The sequence below is a fragment of the Saimiri boliviensis genome, chromosome 1, assembly GCF_048565385.1.
Source record: "Saimiri boliviensis isolate mSaiBol1 chromosome 1, mSaiBol1.pri, whole genome shotgun sequence".
NCBI classification, from domain to species: domain Eukaryota; kingdom Metazoa; phylum Chordata; class Mammalia; order Primates; family Cebidae; genus Saimiri; species Saimiri boliviensis.
Genome location: NC_133449.1, coordinates 16,117,738 through 16,138,409, shown reverse-complemented (window position 1 = coordinate 16,138,409; position 20,672 = coordinate 16,117,738). Strand labels below are relative to the sequence as shown.

The window sequence follows — 20,672 nt, the reverse complement described above, 5'->3', positions numbered from 1 at the left end:
GCAGTCTGAGGATCCATGAGAGAGGTCAGACTATAGAAGAAGGAGGACATCTTACTAAATTGAGAGTCCTGGAGGCAGGACCTGGGTCCCCCTCAGTTTTGTGACCCAGCACTTAGCCCATGAATGATCCTCAATAACAGGTGCTGATCCCATGAAGGAGCATAGTGAAGCGGGCTCTATCCAGGCAGTCATGAGAGCACAGGTGATCAAGAAGGAGGGAGTGTAAATGGATTCAATGCTGCAGAGCTGTCAAGAATGAAGCCTGAAAAGCGCATGATGAATTAGGCAGTGAGCAGCCCAAGTCACTAACGGCCTCTAGGGGAGCAGATTCAGAATCTGATGCTTTGAATATAGACACTGGATTGTAAAGAGTTAAGGAGGAAGAGGTGGCGGGAGGGAGGAAAGCTGAACAGCATGTAGTAACACCTTTAATGAATTTGGCACCTCTACTTTGAGTGTTGAATATTATTTTTGAAGTTAGTGATGGAATATAATTGAAGTGGGTCAAATAGATACAATTAAGCTGGGTCAAAAAAATAATACAAAATTAGACACATCTGTCCTTAGGTTTTCCAGTTGCATAGATCTGATTTAATTTCTCGTCTGACCTTTGCAGTGCATTATATATACTTGGCATTCACATTTCTCTACAAATCACTTAACATCTTCTTTATTGTTCTTTTTCATCCCTCTACTTTTTTTTTTCTTCTCTCTCTACATCCTTGTCATGTCTCTATGGCCTCATTGAAGGCTAGGCATCGGGGAGGAATGAAAGATTAATGCAGCAGCCTAATCTTTCATGAGTTATGGCTTCAGTTTACAGGGAGAAGTATGTCTGAAGCTCTACTCAAGATTGGGCAATCAGACTCACCGGTATGGCACCCAACATGGGCAGCAGGCATTAACCTTTCCGTGAAATAGTTTCAGTAATTCCAAGACTGAAATGATCATTAGAAACATCTTGGGGAACCTTCTTTTTATATGATTACCTGAGCCTCACCTAAAAATTCAGATTCAGTTGTCTAGTCCCAAGAATCCATTTTTCCCACTTTTCCAGGTGCTTCTGATGATAAGCTGCTTTGTAAACCACCTTTAACTCATGCATCCAGGTGAGGATACATAGGTAGTGTTTATAACAGGGAAGCTGAGTCATGCAACTTTTTGAGCTCCAATATCCAAAGCTTGGAGTGGAAGATCTCCAAGTTAGGTAGAAGTGCAAGTAGATTAAAATCTATACATTCTCACTTCAAATAAACTATTTAAGTTTCAATCAGCAAGTCACTTGATCTATCAAAGATTTCTTTTGGGCTCCGATGGACAATAAGCATATGAAAAGATGTTCACTATCATTAGTCATGAAGGAAATGCAAATCAAAACGACGATGAGATCACATTTTACACCCACTAATGCTGTTCTAATCAAAAAGAGAGATAATAAGTGTTAGTGAGGATGTGAAAAAAAATAGTATTCTCATACACCACTAGGAGGAATGGAAAATAGTATATCTGCTTTGGAAAACAGTCTGGAAATTCTTCAAAAGGTTAAGCATAAAGCTACCATATGATCCAGCTATTCCACTCATAGATATATATGCAAGAAAAATGAAAATATATGTCCACACAAGAACTTGCACATGAATGTTCATAGCAGCATTATTTATAATAGCTGAAAAGTGGGAACAACCCAAATGCCCATCAGCTGATAAATGGACAAATAAAATGGCATATCAATTCAATGCAACATTATTGACCAATTAAAAAAATAAAATACTGATATGTGGTATAACATGGATGAACCTTGAAATGATTGTGCTAAGGGAAAGATGCTAGCTACAAAGACCACACACTGTTGATTTCATCTATATGAAATGTCTAGAATGGGCAAATCTGTTGAGACAGAAAGATTAGTTATCTAGGCCTGGGAGATGGGGAGAGGGATGGAGAGAATTGGGGAGTGGTTGCTAATGGGTGCAATGTCTTTCTGGAGTGTCAGTGAAAATGTTCTAAAACTGATTGTAGTGATGCTTGCATGACACTAAGGATATATTTTGAACTGTTGAATTACGCACTTTAAATGGGTGAGTCATATGGCACGTGAATTAAATCTCAACTAAGCTGTAATTTTTTTGTTGTTTGTTTTTAAAAAAGAATTTTTTGGAAGATCCAGTTCTTTTCTGGTTAATGCTGACACTATTCCTTCTTCCCAGAATATATTATTTCTCTTCTTTTCCTGATTACTCCACTTTTTAAAATTTACTTTCATTGGGACATAATTTACATGCTCTAAGATGCATCAATTTTACATTCACATTTTAGTTGGTTTTGACACGTGCCATACTTTATCAAGACATAGGATATTCATGTCACTCCAGAAAATTCCATCAAGCCCCTTCCCAGGCAGTCTACCTCCCAGACTCCAGAAACAGCTATTAATCAGGTCCAACTTATATTGCAAAATATAACTCTACAAAATCTCTAAGTTATTGAAATACATATAAATAGAATCATACAGAATCTGCTTTTTTATCTATTTTTTACTCAGTATCACTCAATATAATGTTTTTGACATCCGGCCATGTCATTACATATATCAATAGTTTATTTCCTTTTTGTTGTTGAATACTCTTCTGTTGTATGACAATTTGTTTTCATTTTCCTGTTGATGAACATATGGGCTATCTCCTGCTTAGGGCTATTATTAGTAACTGTGCTATAAACATTCTTGTAGAATATTTGTGGGCATTATATTTCTTGGGTAAATACCTGGCAGTGGAATTGCTGGGTGATACAGTTACATGTAACTTTTCAAAAAAGTGAAGCAACGCAATATACTCTTATAATAAACCTGCACATGGCACATGTACCCACTGGATCTGGAATAACAATAAAAATTAGAAAAATAATAAACATGCTTGCACATACAAAAAAGAAAGAAAGAAAGAAAGAAAACCTGTGAACAGCTGTCCAGGTGAGATTTGCTATTTTACATTCCTAACAATAACTAAGCAACTACAAGTGTTCCACATCTTCTCCAACTTTTGGTATTCGGATCTTTTTCCTTTTAGCTGTTCTAGCAGTGGTGGGGTTTTTCATGGTGTTTTTAATTTGCATTTCCATAATAACTAACAATGTTGAACTCTTTTTCATGTGCTTATTGTATAATTGCTTATGTATTTAAGAAAATATCTTGTCATGTCTTTCGCATAGTTTTAATTAGGTTGCTTGTCTTTGTATTGGTAAATTGTAGGAGTTCTTTATTGTAGTTTGGATACATGTGTTGTATGAGCTATTACCTGGCGAATATTTTTATCTAGTCATTGGCTTGCCTACTTATTTTCTTAATGATGTCTTTTCATATATGGAAGTTTCAGATTTTGATGATATACAATTTATAATTTTTAAATTGTATGCTAAACACATTCTGAGAAATCATGACCTATACCAAAGTCACAAAGATATTTTCATTTGTTTTCTTCTGAAAGCTTTATTGTTTTAAGCTTTACATTTAGGTCAATGACTGATCTTGAACTAATTTTTGTGTATGTTGTGAGAAAGGTATTAGGTTTATTATTTTTTCGTAGTCTATAAAATTGCAGTAGCACAGGTGGATTGCTTTAATATCCATTTTGTAAACTGCTAATTGTAATATGTGTGATGTGGGCTACTTCAGGACTCTCTGTTTTCTCTGATTGCTCTATTGATCTACCTTCTCACCAATTAATACCAAATGTAACAAATAATAGGTCTTAGAGTCAAGAAGAATAAGTCTTTCAACTCTTCTGCAAGATTGTTTTGGCTATTCTAACTTCTAACTCCTTTGCTTTTCTAAATAAATTTTCTAATTAGTCCTCAATTTCTACAATAAAAAAATTCTACTGAGATATTGATTATAATTGCATTAAACCTATGGATCAATTAGAGGAGAATGGTTATCTGAGTAATAGTCTCCCTACCTATAAATATAACATATCTTTCCTTTGATTTAGATATTGTTTAATTTTTTTCACTAATATTTTAGTTTTTAATATAAAAGTGCTACACATCTTTTGTCAAATATACCCCTAAGCATTTTATATTTTGACTTATACCAGCTCTTATATGATTAGTGTTTAACATGGTATATATTTTCCCATTCTTTTGCTTTCATCCTGTTTATGTCTTTATCATTATAGTGTGTTTCTTGTAAACAACGTATAGCTAGCTGGTCCTAGCTTTTTCATCCAGGCTGATAATATCTGCCTTTTAGGCTGAGCACAGTGGCTCATGCCTGAGCAACATAGTGAGACCCCATTGCTACAAAAAAATACAAAAATTATCTAGGCATGGTGGCATGCACCTGTAGTCCCAGCTACTCAAGAGGCTGAGGCAGTAGGATTGCTTGAGGCCAGGAGGTGGAGGTTGCAGTGACCTGAGACCACACCACTGAACTTCAGTCTGGAAGCTAGAGTGAGACCCTGTCTCAATAAAAGAAAAAAATCTGCCTTTTAACTGAATATTTAGTCCATTTACATTTAATTAATTTTGTATTATGTTTAATTAATGTTTGTATTTGAGCTTAGTATTTGAGTCTATACAATTAATTATTGTATTACATTTACTTAGTGTTTGTATTTGAGTCTATCTTGCTGTAGCTATTTGTTATATTGCTTTTATATTTGCTTTTTTTCTTCATGTTTTTCCAGACTTTTTGATTAAATCAAACTGTTTTGGATATTGCATTTTAGTACTGCATTTTGTCTTTTCTGTTGACTTTTTAGTTATGCTACTTTTCGCTTGCTTTAGATATTATACTATACATGGTTGTAATCTGCCTTCAAAATCTATTCTTTACATCATAAAGAACTTAAGAACTTAACACAGTATACCTGCAAACTAACACCATTTCACTCATTGCTTTTGTTATATATTTTGCTTCTATATGTGCCATAAACTTTTCATTGCAGTGTTTTTTTATTTTAAACTGTCAATTATCATTTAAGAGAGTGTGTGTGTATGTTTATGTTTGTGTGTGTATGTGTGTGCATGCATATGTGCGTGCATGTGTGTGTGCGTGCATGCCTATGTGTGTGCATGTTATTTTAACAGGTCCTTCATTTTTACTTGCATGTTTATTTACTTGTTCTGGTGTTCTTCATTTCTTCTCACATAACAAGGTCTCTCTGGTGTCATTTTATCCAAGTCTAAAACACTTAATGTTTCTTTTAGTTCAAATCTATTGGAAACAAATTTTTTTTAGTTTTAAATCTGTCTAAAAATATTGCTATTTAATTTTCATTTTTAAAGGATACTTCCATAGAGTTATAGATCCACAGGTTTGGAGGTTTTTGTAGTTGCAGTTATTATTTGCTTTTTCTTAAAGCACCTGAAAAAAATAATTCCATTGTCTTCTGGCTTCACTGTTTCTGAGAAGAAACCATTTTTATTGTTGTTCCCCTAGATGTAATGCTTTTTTCTCTGGCTGCTGTCAATAATTTATCTATTTTTGTTTTGTAGTAGTTTGACTATGATGTGCCTGGGTATGTTTTCTTTGTATTTATCCTGTTTATGGTTCTCTAAGTTTCTTGGATCTATGAATTAATACCTGTCATTAATTTTGAACATTCTTGCTTATTATCTTTTCAAATGTCTTTGTCTGTTGTTTTCTTTTTCTTCTTTTTCTGGGACACCAATTATAAAAGTAAGGTGATTTGACATTGCTTCACAGATCTCAGATACTCTGTTCCATTAAAAAAATTTTCTTTGTATACAGTTTATATAATTTTTATTGGTCTCTCTTTAAGTTTATGGATACTTTCTACTAATGATAAACTTATCAAGGAGCTTATCATTAGTAGAAAGCATCTAATATGGTATTTTTCATTTTTAGCATTTCTGTTTTCACTGGCAAAACAGCAATTACTTTTACATCAACCTAATAAATAGTTTTAGTGAATTTTCTGAAATTTTCCATTTTTACATATATATTTTTAACATTTTAGATTCTTTAACATATATTCATAGTTATTTTGGAATCCTCATCTATAAATTACAACCTCTGGGCTATATCTCTAGACTGTATCTATTGAATCCTTACTTTTTGATGATATTTTCTTGCTTGTGTTTGGTAATTTCTTCCTTTTTTTTTTTTAAACAAATGCCAGACAGCAGAATGGTAATGACTGATGTGACTAATATGGGCACTCAGAAAATGACCTGTCCTTTCTTCTGTCAGTCCACTAGTGTGGCTGAGTCCATGCAGTCTATCTAGGCTATACTGTTGCTTGTTGTATCTGGTTCACTGTAAATTTAAGATATTTGAGGGAAGGATCAAAGGGGGCCCTTTACCAGAGCTGGGGATCTGAAGAGTTTGTCTCAGTTTTCCTGTCACATCTTCAGCCTTCAGAAGGCCCTCTAGAGCACCTGATTCTCAGGATGTCTTTTCTCAGCCTCCTTGGCCTCACCTGGCAAACAGTTGTTCTTTACTTGCTGGGGAGTAGATGGTGACTTTATCTTCATTATTTTGCCATGTCTACCACAGCAGACCTGGCATGCTGTGCCCTAGAGGTCACCTTCCCAGTGCTTCTCCCCTTCCGCAGTAATAGATGACCACGCTTCACCCTTAGATAAGACTGAGAGTATAGGAACATTTCTCTTGTGTATCTTCCCCTGACCCAGAGGGTTTCCTTTTTAAAATCTTTTTTTCTTTCCTGTTCTCGGCTTCTTTTGTTAGCACTTGGTGAAGGTTCATGGAAGAGACTTTGCAGGTAGATATAGACTGTCCTTCTGCTTGGAGATCCCAGGGCCTCTCAGCTTTCATGATTGTTCACACTCTTCCTGTTACAATGTGTAAAAATATCAGCTATTTTCTTGTTACATGTATTTATGACAGCTTCCTCCTCTTACCATTTCTCTGTCAAACTTGAAATCACCTGTGGTCTCATATCACCTAGGAAAGTCTTGCCACCTTATGTATTATAATTCATTAAGGACTTTTGCAACCTCAACTGTCTTATAGTTAAAATAAAATTTTATAGAGTATCTAACTGGTTCTCTTTGTTAGGATGGGAGCAATATTCTTTGTGAATTTTTTATCTTTTTAAAATAATATGAAAATGTGTTACATATTTATATCTAAATGTCTTACAGATTTATATCTACAAATTAGCATTACTTTGTATCATCTAATATATAGTATGTATAGATATTTCTCTGATTTTCTCAAATGGAATTTAATAGGTTTTTTACTCTAATCAGAATTGAAATGAATTCACAATATATTGGATTATGTTTTTTTCCTTTTTAGAAGACTTACCATGAAAGCTACCCTCTGATTAGATTTTAAATGCATAATACAGTATTTTTTAACTGTATTACACATTTATAATCAGACAAGTTGTTGTAGCATAGATATCTAGAACTTGTATATCTTGTATAGCTGAAACTTTACACCCATTGATTAGCAACTACTCATTTTCCCTCCCCCATGCCCCAGAAAACCACCATTCAACTCTATGAGTTTCTACGAGTTTGACTCTTTTAAATACCTCATATAAATGGAATCATGCAATTTGTGTTCTTCTGTTACTTGTTTATTTTGCTTAGCATCATATCCTCAAGGTGCATTCATGTTGTGGCATATGGCAAGATTTCCTTCTTTTTAAAGACTGAATAATATTCCATTGTATATATATATTCTACATTTACTTTATCTGTTTATTTTAAATGGAAACAACTCAATACTTTTGGTTCAATTTTTCAGATTGGGTATTCTGAAATTTCAGATTTGGTATTCAATTTTTCATAAAGGGTATATTCTATGTGCTAGGCACTATACTAGTTGTGGTGTGAATAGCTGCGAGTTTACACTCTACTGGAGGAGGCAGACATCATGACCAGCATCAATAATGCAATGTTGGTAAATGCTGTAGCAGCAATGCTACCTGTGTTCTAGGATTCATAGGAGAGAATAACTAATTTGATCTGAGACAAGATAGGAAGACTGTTGCAGAAAGGCAAGCCTGGGAAGATTTCCAAGAAAGGGTCACATAGTTGCTTCAATTATTCCATATTTTACGTCTTCCTTTCTGGGAAACTTTCTTAGCTTCCACTCAGGTTGTTTTTGAAAAAAGTCTCTACATTTAATGCCATTTAGCTCTCACTGCATGATGACTTTTCTTATACTGTTCTACTAAATTATTACTGATAGTTTGTAACTTTCACTTTAGAATGCCTGTTGTATTTTATTAATTGCTTCATCCCCCTCATCACCTGTCACTGTGGCAGGCATATAAAAGTACCCAATAAATGCTTTCTGAATGTAATGATCCTGTCCTCATCCTCCTAGGGACCTTGAGGACAGGAACTATATTGTTGCATCCGTATCTCCCAAAAGTGTCTGGCATCATTTGCACTTAATAGGCTGTATTAGTCCATTTTCATGCTGCTGATAAAGACATATGCAAGACGGGGCAATTTACAAATGGAAAAGGTTTAATGGACTTATAGTTCCATTTGGCTAGGGAGACCTCACAATTATGACAGAAAGCAAGGAGGAGCAAGTCATATCTCTTACATGGATGGTAACAGGCAAAGAGAGAGACCTTGTGCAGGGGAACTCCTCTTTATAAAACCATCAGATCTCATGAGACTTACTCACTATCACAAGAACAGCCTAGGAGACTTGCTCCCATGATTTAATTGCCTCCCACTGAGTCCCTGCCACAACATGTGGGAATTCAAGATGAGATTTGGGTGGAGCCAAACCATGTAATTCTGCCTCTGGCCCTTCCCAAATCTCATGTCCTCACATTTCAAAACCAATTATGCCTTTCCAACAGTTCCCCCAAAGTCTTAACTCATTTCAACGTTAACTTAAAAGTCCAAAGACCAAAATCTTATCCAGGACAAGGCAAGTCCCTTCCAACTATGAGCCTGTAAAATCAAAGGCAAGTTAGTTGATTCCTAGGTACAGTGGAGATACAGGCATTGGGTAAGTACAGCCATTCCAACTGGGAGAAATTGGCCAAAACAAAGGGGCTATGTGCCCCATGCAAGTCCAAAATCCAATGGGGCAGTCAAATCTTAAATCTCCAACATTATCTCTTTTAACTGCGTATCTCAAATCCAGGTCATGCTGATGCAAGAGGTAGGCTCCCATTGCCTTGGGCGTCTCTGCCCGTGTGGCTTTGCAGGGTATAGCACCCTTCCTGGCTACTTGCACAGGCTGGTGTTGAGTGTCTGTGGCATTTCCAGGAGCACCATATAAGCTATTGATGGATCTACCATTCTGGGGTCTGCAGGATGGTGGCCTTCTTCTCACAGCTTCACTAAGCCACACTCCAGTGGGAACTCTGTGTGGGGGCACCCACCCGACATTTCCCTTCCTAACTACTGCCCTAGCAGAGGTTCTCCATGAGGGTCCCACCCCTGCAGCAAATTTCTGCCTAAATATCCAGACATTTCCATACATCTTCTGAAGTCTAAGTAGAGGTTCCCAAACCTCAGTTTTTTATTTCTGTGTACCTGCAGGCTCAACACCACATATAAGCCACGATGGCTTTGGACTTGCACCCTCTGAAGCTATGGGCTGAGCTGTACCTTGTTCCCTTTTAGTCACAGCTGGAGAAGCTGGAATGCAGGAACACCAAGTCCGTAGACTGCACACAGCAGAGAGACTCTGGCCTGGCCCATGAAACCATTTTTTCCTCCTAGGCTTCTGGGCCTGTGGTGGGAGGGACTGCCACAAAGTTCTCTGACATACCCTGGAGACATTTTCCCCATTGTCTTGATGATTAACATTTGGCTTCTGGTTACTTATGTAAGTTTCTGCAGCCAGACTGAATTTCTTCTCAGGAAATGGGATTTTTTTTTCCTATCACATTTTCCAAACTTTTATGCTCATTTTCCATTTAAAACTGAATGCTTTTAACAGCTCCCAAGTTGCATCTTGAATGCTTTGCTGCTTAGAAATTTCTGCCATCAGATACACTAAACAATCTCCCTAAAGTTCAAAGTTCTGCAAATCTCTAGGGCAGGGACAAAATGCTGTCAGCCTCTTTGCTAAAACAACAACAAGAGTCACCTTTGCTCTAGTTCCCAACAAGTTTTCATCTCCATCTGAGCCACCTCAGCCTGGATTTCATTGTCCGTATCATTATCAGCATGATGGTCAAAGCCATTCAAGTCTCTGGGGAGTTTTAAGCTTATCCACTTTTTCCTATCTTCTGAGTCCTCAAAATTATTCCAGCCTCTATTTATCACCAAATTCCAAAGTTCCTTCCACATTTTCAGGTATTTTTTTCAGCAGCACCCCACTGTACTGGTACCAATTTACTGTATTAGTCCATTTTCACAAGCTACTGATAAAGACATACCTGAGACTGGGCAATTTACAAAAGAAAGAGGTTTAATGGACTTACAGTTCCACTTGGCTAGAGAGGCCTTACAAGCATAACAGAAGACAAGGAGGAGCAAGTCACATCTTACATGGATGGCAACAGGCAAAAGGAGAGAGAGCTTGTGCAGGGGAACTCCTCTTTATAAAACCATCAGATCTCCTGAGACTTATTCACTATTACAAGAACCGGACAGGAAAGACTTGCTCCCATGATTCAGTTACCTCCCACTGTGTCCCTCCCACAACATGTGGGAATTCAAGATGAGATTTAGGAGGAGACTCAGCCAAACCATATCATAGATGCCCAATAAGTATTCTTCATTGATTTTCCTATTATCTCATACTATTCTACTCTTTGTTTTTAATTACGGATTTTGTCTTTCTCTCATACCTTTACTGGGTACTACTTTGGAAACACAAAATATTTGATCAGTGTGTTAGAATTAACTGCAGGCAGAAGTCAGTCTATCAGTGCCAAGAATCGGTCATCCACTGGTTAATCACTCACTATCTGAGACATGGTCAGGGATCAAGCCTTGGTAGTTTTCTTCTGAAAATGTATGTTTATCTCCTTACTGGTGTACACATCCCTGAAGGGAGAATTTAGATGGCATCTTATGCTTATATTATTCTGTGTTTTATTCTGTGTCCAATCTAAGGCTGGGCATGAAATATAAGCTGAGGAACACTGGCTTTGACTGATAGTTACCAATGAAAAAACTACATGCAGAACATCTCCTGAATTCCTCAGGCAGGAACAGCAGCAGAGTTCTTAGTGTGGCAGAGGACCTGGAGGAATGAGATACAATGCATAAATATAGGGACATTAGAAGAACATGACCGCTTGTTGAAGAAACGTATGATTTTGTTGAGAAGATAAGATGTGAGCACGTGGAAGAGATGATAGTATAGGTAGTAGAGAAGAAGTCTATCACAGAGCAGAGAACGAGTGATATGCTAGCCAGAAGTACAGGTTCTAGATTGGACTAAAGACATTTCTTAGAAGATGGTGGCTGAAAAAAATGGTTTTCTTGCAAGACAAACTCACATCAATTAACATAATGGAATGCCAAGATCAATAATGGATGTGGTGGGGGCTGGGGTATAAAGAAAGAAATTCTGAAGTCTCCAAATCATTGTACTCTTAAAAATACTCTATGTTGACCTATTAGGAATATACACTCTTACTCTTTAAAACAGGAGTGTTGAGTCAAATCAGCCTATTGCCTGCGATTTTTGATGTTGTTGCTAACTCAGGCCACTCCCTGCCACAACTGGTTTCTTCTTTCATCTGTTCTTCTCTGCTACCCTCCCATCTCCTAAGGCTGTTCACAGGAGGCTTGATCGTCTTGGAAGAAGTGGGGAAATAACAGAAAATATCAGATGTCTTTTGGTCTAGTATCCTCAGTTTATGAAAGGAAACAAACAGAAAACAGAACATACCAGGGAGGCAGTTTATTGATGGCAATACAGGGATTGATTCAATGACATTAAAAAAAAAAAAAAAAAAAAAAAAAAAAAAAAAAAAAAAAAACTTCAATTTTTGACATTTTTGCTTTTTAAGTGCTTTAAATCTGTTACATCATCTTCATTATGACCTTGCTGGTAGGGAAGAGACAGGCTATTCTTAGCTTTCCTCTCTTTTAGTAATAATGAATCTGGCCCAGAGAGATTACTTGGCTTGCCCTGAGGTCTAATATTGAGTGGCAGTGAAACCCCATCTCAAAAATGCCATCCTTGGGCTGCTCCCACCACAGGGTCCCACTGTAGGTGAAGGAAATAGACAGCCCGGCAGGAACTCTGACCCTCTCACTCTTTTCAGTCCTACTGTGATTGTTCCGTAGGAAAGGGCTTTGGACCCTGGTGTAAGATGACTAATGTCCTCTAAGAATAAATACATCAGCCCTGTCACACTTATATTTTCCAGCAGACATTTTCAATTTTATGCTGTTTTCATAAGCAGTTAGTATTCTGCTATAAATCACTTCCATTTTACATTCCCAAATATTAATAATAGATAACTATTTATGCTTCTTAGTTTACTCTGAAGGAGAGAGAGATTGGGGGAGAGACGAAGTGGGTGGGAAAGAAGGGCAGAATGTAATTTACAGCTCTGGTGAAACCATTTTGCTGTACTTTTTTCAGTGTTTATACAACAGTCATAGGGCCCAGAGATAGCTATATATCCTATTGATGAAACGCCAGGGCGTCTTTCAAAACCAAAGACATCTCTATGTGAATGGTGGTTTCTACTCATATTATCTTAGCTTAATTTCATTCTCTGTCAAATTTTCCATACAGTCCTAAATAGGCTGTTAGGAAAATGTGTGTATGCTCTTGGTGCATTGAAGACAGTGTAAGTCCTTGGCCAATTTATGAACATTAGAACACGTTGATTTGATAACCCTTCCCCAGTGCAAGCCCTACTGTCATGCCCTGTGGTAGGTTCACCAAAGACCTTCCCAAGAAACAAAGCACATAACCGCCTTCATCTCCATTAGCATCATGGAATGTCATGCATTGGTTTAAAGAAATATCACTGTTCTCCACAATGAAATCTTCCACCCTGCCTCAGGTGACAGCAATATATTGATAGTTAATATTCATCATCATTAGCAAATTGCTCCCCTGCAAACAAAACTAATCCTGTTTAACTATCTTAATATATAAGGTGTTTTTAATATTACAAATTCTAGACACTTGGAATTTAGTGAGTTCTCAACAACAAATGTGTATGTGCACAGGCAGCAGGGCACATGATACATTTTCGTATTTTCCACAGTAGTGAGTCCCGAACAGCACTTTAAATCATCTCCTCAGATAATGTCCTGGATACACTTGTTCCAGGGCTCCTAGAAGTATTGGTTTTTGAAATTGCCTGTGTAAATCACAGAGATTTTTAACTGCTTTATTGTTAGGCAGGAACAACCCCAGCTTTATATAACCGTTCTCAATTTCAGTGAAATAATTGATAATGGTTAGAAGTTTAGAATGTGGTTCTTAGAAGAAACATTACCAAAGAAAACGCTGGCTGCAACTAGAAATGACCCATTTTCACCAATAACATTATTCGTGTATGTGTGCTGGGAGGTGTTTGTACCTTTCTTTGACTAAAGGTCAGTCTTTGTGTTAAAAATAGAGAAGCGAAGCACACAGTTCAGAGTTCCTGCTCACTCAGCAGATGCTTTGCAGGGTTGCTGATAGCTTAAATTTAGTAACCTTTTCAATCACTAATTCTTTAGGGTTCCTTTCAAGATGTCTTTCCATGACATCTGAAAACACAATAAATTTTAAAAACATGGTCACCAATTGAATCTGAATATGGAGAAAGCCAAGTGTAGGCTCCAACGCCTCTCAAAGGGATTTTCCAGATGGCAAAATGATAACAGCTTTAGGATTAAAAAAGTAAACATAAGTGCAGTTTTTCACTGTGTCAGACTCAACAAATACCCTATTAGTGTGCTAACCACACTGAGGAGACATTCAGGCTGTAGATCAATAATGGATGATTTGAGAACACAGATGTTAATGAAAGAGTGAATGACCAATTTGACTGTAGGTAAATACCTGTATTTTAATGGCAACCAGGAGAGATATAACCACACAAAAGCCATTTGACTGCAGTGAGCTATAATGGGTACCACTGCACTCCAGCCTGAGTGACAGAGCCAGACCCTGTCATTTAAAAGAAAAAAATTAAAGTCATTTTGGGAGTAGAGACAGAGGAGAGGATCTAAAAGTAGCAGAACGTTTACTTACTAAACTGCTTTCAAGTACCCAGCATGCTATCAAATTTCTTCATGTATTCATTGATTCATCACATGTTTATTGCCTGTCTCCAATGGCCTTCTCAAAAGATCTCAGGATTCAAAGACAAGCAGAAAATAAAAAAATCACAAAACACAGTGTGAGTAGTATATTTAAATTATTTGTAACTGTTCAGCAAATTTTTCTTGAGCATCTATTATGTGCCAGGCCCTGTGCCACACCCTAGAAATATAATGATGAGTGAAACAAATGTGACCAGAGTCCTCTAGTCTAATGGTTAAGATTTTCGTTAATTAGTTCTGACTGTATGATCATTTAGCTGGGGGATGAAAACAGAAAGAATCATGGACCTCCCTAGGGATTTGGGCCAATGTTATATTTTACTGTGGGTCACCACAGTTCTTTCCCCATTTGGAAAGAGAGAGAGACAGACTTGGAGCTTCTCCCAGTTGTCACTCTCTTCCTTGGAAGCTGACACCACTTGTGATTTGAGTCCCCTGAGAATCTTACAGCACTCTGGCCTGGAAGGCAGGGACCCTGCCCACGTCTAATTATGGCTGGAAGAGGTGACTTCAGTTTCACAACAGGAAAGAAGGAAGAAATTGGACATCCAATAAAACCAACACATTTTGGATAAAAATGAGGCAACACATTTCTAAGCCTGGATGAAAGAAGGAAATTGTAGAGTGGCTTTCTCCTACCACATCCCACCACTGCTAAACCACATGAGAAATATTTCTAATAGGATGTCAGGAAATCTGCCAAAAAAAACAGTTTCTCAGAGAGGGAGGCTGAGGACCAAGGGTTTTGTCTTATAGATCACCCCAGCTGCCAGCAGAGAATTACCGTAGGATGGAAGGTATTTATTTACCACAGCCTCCCGAGTCCGCCTCCTTGGGGAGAGAAGTGGTACCAGCCCCCTGGTTCCTCATGCAACTCTGTGGTCATATAAATGTCAATGTTGATTTGTATTAGAAAGGATCCCTTCACCTGGGATAGAGTGCAGTTTGTGTGTCTCTAATGCCAGTACGTTTTTAGGTCACCCTTACAGAAACAGTCTTATTTTTGAAACATTTAAGAAAGGCCTCCATTTTTGAAAACTGACTTGAAATCTTTCTCTTTTTCTGTTCAAATAATCATCAACAGAATTTTTTTTTTTTTTATGTTCCTGCTCTTCTCTCCGGCCCACTTAGTTTTAATTCTGTTTTGTTTAAAACTTATCAAGTGGTGACTTGCTAGGGTAGAGCCAGGTGACATCTGAGATTAGAAGGCTTTCTGGTCTGGCCTCAAAGTGCATTCTTTCCCGCTTTTTATAATTATGTTCAAATCGTCTTAGCCCTGAGAATCTTGGTCACAGACTATTTTGCTTTTCTTCTTCTCCAAATAAACACTTCTCTAGGCAATTGTCTTTGTTTAGTTTATGATTTTTTAAAAGAAGAAAGGATTTGAATAGTCAGTGTTTGATTTTTATTTGTTTTCTAGGATCATTGTTTTGCATTTTTTCTTATGTTTTCTTCCCTGACGCTTTTCTTACTCAGAAACTGCCAGCCTTACCCTGGAATTCTATTCTACCAAAACATTTTCTCCAGTTATGGGCTCCCTAGCTTGCGGATTTTTAGGTTTCTGTTTAAGACACTTGCATCACTTTGAGAAAAGTTTGAGAAAGGAGAAAAAAGGTAAAATACAAAGTGATTAATATTGTGAGTAACATCAAGTCTGAGAAAACTTACCAATGTTTGTGGGAAACAGTAATAGTGCATAAAAACCTAAAAAAGTACAGGTTGAATATCCCTCACTCAAAAATGCTTATTAGGACCAGAAGCGTTTCAGATGTTTTTTTTCTGATTTTGAAATAGTTGCATTATACTTTCCAGTTGAGCATCCCAAATCCAAAAAGCCAAAACGCAAAATGCTCCAGTGAGAATTTTCTTTGTGCACCATGTGGGTCTTCAAAAACATTTCAGATGTTGGAGCATTTCAGATTCCTGGATATGGGAAACTCAACCTGTAATAAATGCCTTTTCACCTTACTGTCTCCAGCAGACTGTTTTCTAACCTGGCAGATTTGGTTGTCTGTTTATTTGTTTCCCAGCCTTGCTTTCTCCAGCTGCCAAGCCTTTTTCCAAGTTGTACTCTCTTCATGAATATACTCCCTTTCACCTTCCATCATCCCAGCTCAAGTCCTATCCCTTACGTTTAACTTTTCCACTCTTCCTAGACCACATTCATCTCTTTCTCTGAGTCCTGATTTACATACGTTCTCATACCTCCTTAGTTCCTAGTTTAAATGGTCTCATTCTTTGAATGCATAGTTTGCAAAGTTTCTGGATAACCTGTGAGGACCTATGATCTTTTTCTCAAAGAGAATTGCCATAGCACTGATGATTTTCACCCTTCATTTATTAGGAAATGCTACCAGTTTTTTAGGTCTTAGGCAAGACCTGGCGCATCAACTAATCTAAAAATCTCCATGAGTTCCAGTCCTGGAGAGTGCAGGTAACTGAAGCAGGAGCAGCCACCCTGCCTCAGTTCCTCCTCTGATCTCAGCCTTTCCAAACACCAAGTCAGTATAGCCAGTGTGCCACTCGGCCATCACTTATCTTGTGGATGCTGGGTTTTTGTTTGTTTGTTTGTTTGTTTTAACACCCAGAGAAACACTGGTGAACAACCCTTTTGCAGGATCAGCCCCTTGTACTCCCACAAAGATTAGTTAAAACTGAGATTTGATCTGGGAGGGTTAGACCAGGTGTAAACTCATCCCTTACCCTCTATTAGTGAGTTCTGCTGCAAGCACACAGTGTCTCAGGATCTGGATATTTAAAAACAGAATTTTATAAAATGACATCTGTTTCCTCTCCATGAGCAGTGCCTTTGTTTTAGATGGAGAGATGAACTTCCCTAGTAGACCAGGCAGATAACCTGTTATATAGGAATTACCAGATAAATAAAATCCAATCTTTACCACCTCTCTACCCCCAGCCACCAGCTCCGTGAAATGCCCCCAGGAACAAGAGCACATACTGACTGCGGGAAGGTCATCAAGTGAGAATTCACTGAGGAGCTCGAGGGTACTTCTGTGACTGTTAGAATATTGTTTTCATTATGGAGGCTTCAGCGCCTCACTTGTTTTTGTGGGGAACAGTCATGGTCAAAACCAAAGATAAACAGAACGGTTGTCTTTAAAATGAACTCCCTGCGCGTCTTTGCCAAACCTCTTTAGCATGAGCTCAGGTTCAATGAGAAATGTTTTCTACATATCCGTGTGTTCAGGAGTGATATGCCTCCATCATGGTTTGAAGTATTTTAGTTGTCCAGTTTTTAAACATATTTTTAAATATGGAAATATAAGGTGGACTGTTTTTCCCATCTACACAAATTTTCACAGGATTCACAGATTTTCAGTCAAAGTAGAAATATTCAGTTGCTTCTTTAAAAGGCAGACCCAATTAGAGTTTCGGTTTTACAAGATGAAAAGAGTGACAGATATGGAGGGTGACAATGGTTGTATGACATTATGAATGTATTTAATATCAATGAACGGCACACTTAAAAGTGGCTAAGATGGTGAAATTTATGTGTATTTAACTGCAATAAAAATAGTAATTAAAAAAATAAAATAATAAAAAGACCAAAAAATGTGGATTCAGAAAGACAACGTTTATTCTTTCTATCATCCAGGGCACTGTTTTACATAGGAAGTGTGCAAAAGATTTGTTCCACATAAATAAGTGCCTATAATGATTCCCGTATGCTTATTTTATGACTATAAAAAGATCATTGACTATTTTGAACTGAGTAATGAACAGAAGTTGTGTGAGTTTGCCCTTCCAGCATTCTAGCAGCTTATTAGGCTAAAGAGTAAATACCAGAGCAGCAGGAATATGATAGGATTGTCAGACAGGTAGAACTGAATATCCATCCTCATCCCAAGCTGTTTGTAAACACCAGCACTCTGTGTCTCTTGGTTTCTTTGTTTCTTAGATGCTCAGCCTACAGAAGGAGAGAGAGAAATCTGGAACCAGATCAGCGCTGTCCTTCAGGATTCTGAGAGCATCCTTGCAGACCTGCAGGCTTACAAAGGCGCAGGCCCAGAGATCCGAGACGTATGCCAATCATCATCACACTGAACTGACAACACCTGAGGAGCAGAGGGAAAACCACATGTGCATGCGCATGCATGTGTGCGCACGCACAAACACACACACACACACACACACACACACACACACACACACACATGCAGAGCAAGATTAAGTAATAGCCATAGTATTTCCTAGAGTCCCAGGAAGTAGTACAGAAGGGTAATGTGTCCTTAAAAACAAAAAGCATGGGCCAGACGCAGTAGCTCACACCTGTAATCCCAGCACTTTGGAAAGCTGAGGCGAGTGGATCACATGAGGTCAGGAGTTCAAGATCAGCCCGGCCAACATGGTGAAACTCCGTCTCAACTAAAAATTAAAAAAAAAAAAAAGAAAAATAGCTGGGTGTGGTTGCAGGTGCCTGTAATCCCAGCTACTCTGGGAGACTGAGGCAGGAGAATCACTTGAATCTGGGAGGCAGAGGTTGCAGTGAGCCGAGGTCACGCCATTGCACTCCAGCCCAGGCAACAAGAGTGAAACTGTGTCTCGAAAAAAAAAAAATGCATGGATTGCCCCTTTTATTCGAATGCATTAATATGAGCACACAGTGCTATAGATTATGTAAAATATTAACTATTCCCTTCTCAAACATACAGGTGATATTGCAGGTCTCACATTTAAACAATAATGGGTCAATATATTACTTCATTTAAGGGAAACAATGTAAAGTCTGTGAACAACAGTTGAAATATGAATCATGAAGTCTGGGTGGACATGTACTTTCTGGAGTTTGGTAATTACTCAGACAGGTTGCACCAGAGTTATACACAACAGCCAAAAAAACCACCTTGCTTTCAGTCTGTCATCTCAAACGTTTTAAGAGATTTTCTAAAATTAACAAAAAACAAAACAAAAAGAAAAAGAAAATCACCACTTGGACTTTTACAACTTCACAATGCCTTAAAAGCAAGAAATTTCACACTCTTTTTATTTTAAAGCATTAGTTTTGTGGAAATATCAACACATACATATATGCATGCAAATAGACACACACACACACACACACACACACACACACACACACACAGAGTACTGCCACTGCCCCCATCCTTCTGAAAAGAACAGCACCACCATCATAGTCTTCAAGTTGCTGAAACTCAGACAAGGCAGAGTTTCTAAGAAAGTAACCGTCTACCAAGAGGTGGTTTTTCTACTTATGGGTCACCATTTAATTTAGATAATTTAGATAACGTGACAAACTGGCAGGAATGCAGTACCTATTAAAGAGAAAGGAAATGTCTACAGAATTTGCACTTTATAATGAGCACTGATTCCACTTTAGAAGAATCAAATGGTGATGGAGAGGGCTGAGTTTCTTCCAATTAGATGTGAATTTTTTGTATTCAAGATAACAGAAACAAGTAAGATGACACAGGATCTATACTGTAGAGCCATTTGCTGTATGTTCAAGTGTTAAAATTTCCATTCAAAATGAGCATCTTGGGGGACAGTCCAATGAACCAATGTTGATGTAAGTATTATACATCAGCAAAGCACAGCAGGGATTGTATTTTTAACTAAAATTTCTCAATCTTAGGGTATTTTGATGTAGAGCTTGCTGCTGCTTTTTAAACAGACAGCTCTACTGTGTTTTTGTAGGCAATTCAAAATCCCAATGACATCCAGCTTCAAGAAAAAGCTTGGAATGCAGTGTGTCCTCTCGTTGTAAGGCTAAAGAGATTTTACGAGTTTTCCATTAGACTAGGTGAGTATGTGTTTGTACTTTTCATGTCCCACATACGGAGTTCTGTTTTGGTGTTTGAGTAGGTAGTGGGAATAGCTTACTATATTGGAAAATGTCCCACATCCATCCACTGCGTCAAATGAGAGGCCATAACAGCTCTTGTCACTTTCACTTCTTTCAATCCACCACAAAGTTTCTTCCCCTGAAGTTATTGGCACCTTTAGTGTGTCTCTACCAGTATCTTCTTGATCCTGTTCTCTGCTCTGTCCAACTCTTAATAGTTTTGCTGTGAGCTGATCACACTTCTGAGTAACAGAGAAGTTGAAAGATACAGGTTACCTGCTCACCCAACAAAGAACTTGCTTGTCTGGAGTCAAATGATAAATTTAATAGAGTAAAATACAAGAAAAACAAATATAACGTTATTTCCTTAAGCTTTAAAAAAAATGTGCAAGTACAGGATGGCTTTGTAGATGTTGAGTAATGCCAGATCTGGTTGGTAATACGCTCAATGTGACCAGCAATATGACAGAATCACTCCCCAGGGAGGGGACTTCGTTGCTTAATATAATATATCTTGAATGAGGAAGGCAGGTCTTACTCTACTTTTGCCATAAAATGAGTGCCACGGATTAAGAGGAAAACACAGAACTTGAAATATCTTGGGAAAGTAATGACTGTGATGTTGAGAGGACTAGAAGTTAAG

The 20,672-nt window shown here is 37.7% G+C and overlaps 1 protein-coding gene across 7 annotated transcripts in view; it reads left to right on the top strand.

The window, feature by feature from the left end:
- Positions 1–20,672, top strand: part of CYRIA (CYFIP related Rac1 interactor A) — a 116,458-nt gene that overhangs the window by 82,752 nt on the left and 13,034 nt on the right. For all 7 annotated transcript variants that reach the window (XM_039479256.2, XM_039479257.2, XM_039479258.2 and 4 more), the window contains 2 exons: positions 18,125–18,246; positions 19,882–19,987. In XM_039479256.2, the coding sequence (XP_039335190.1) occupies positions 18,125–18,246; positions 19,882–19,987 (228 nt within the window). The remainder of the gene's footprint in view (positions 1–18,124; positions 18,247–19,881; positions 19,988–20,672) is intronic.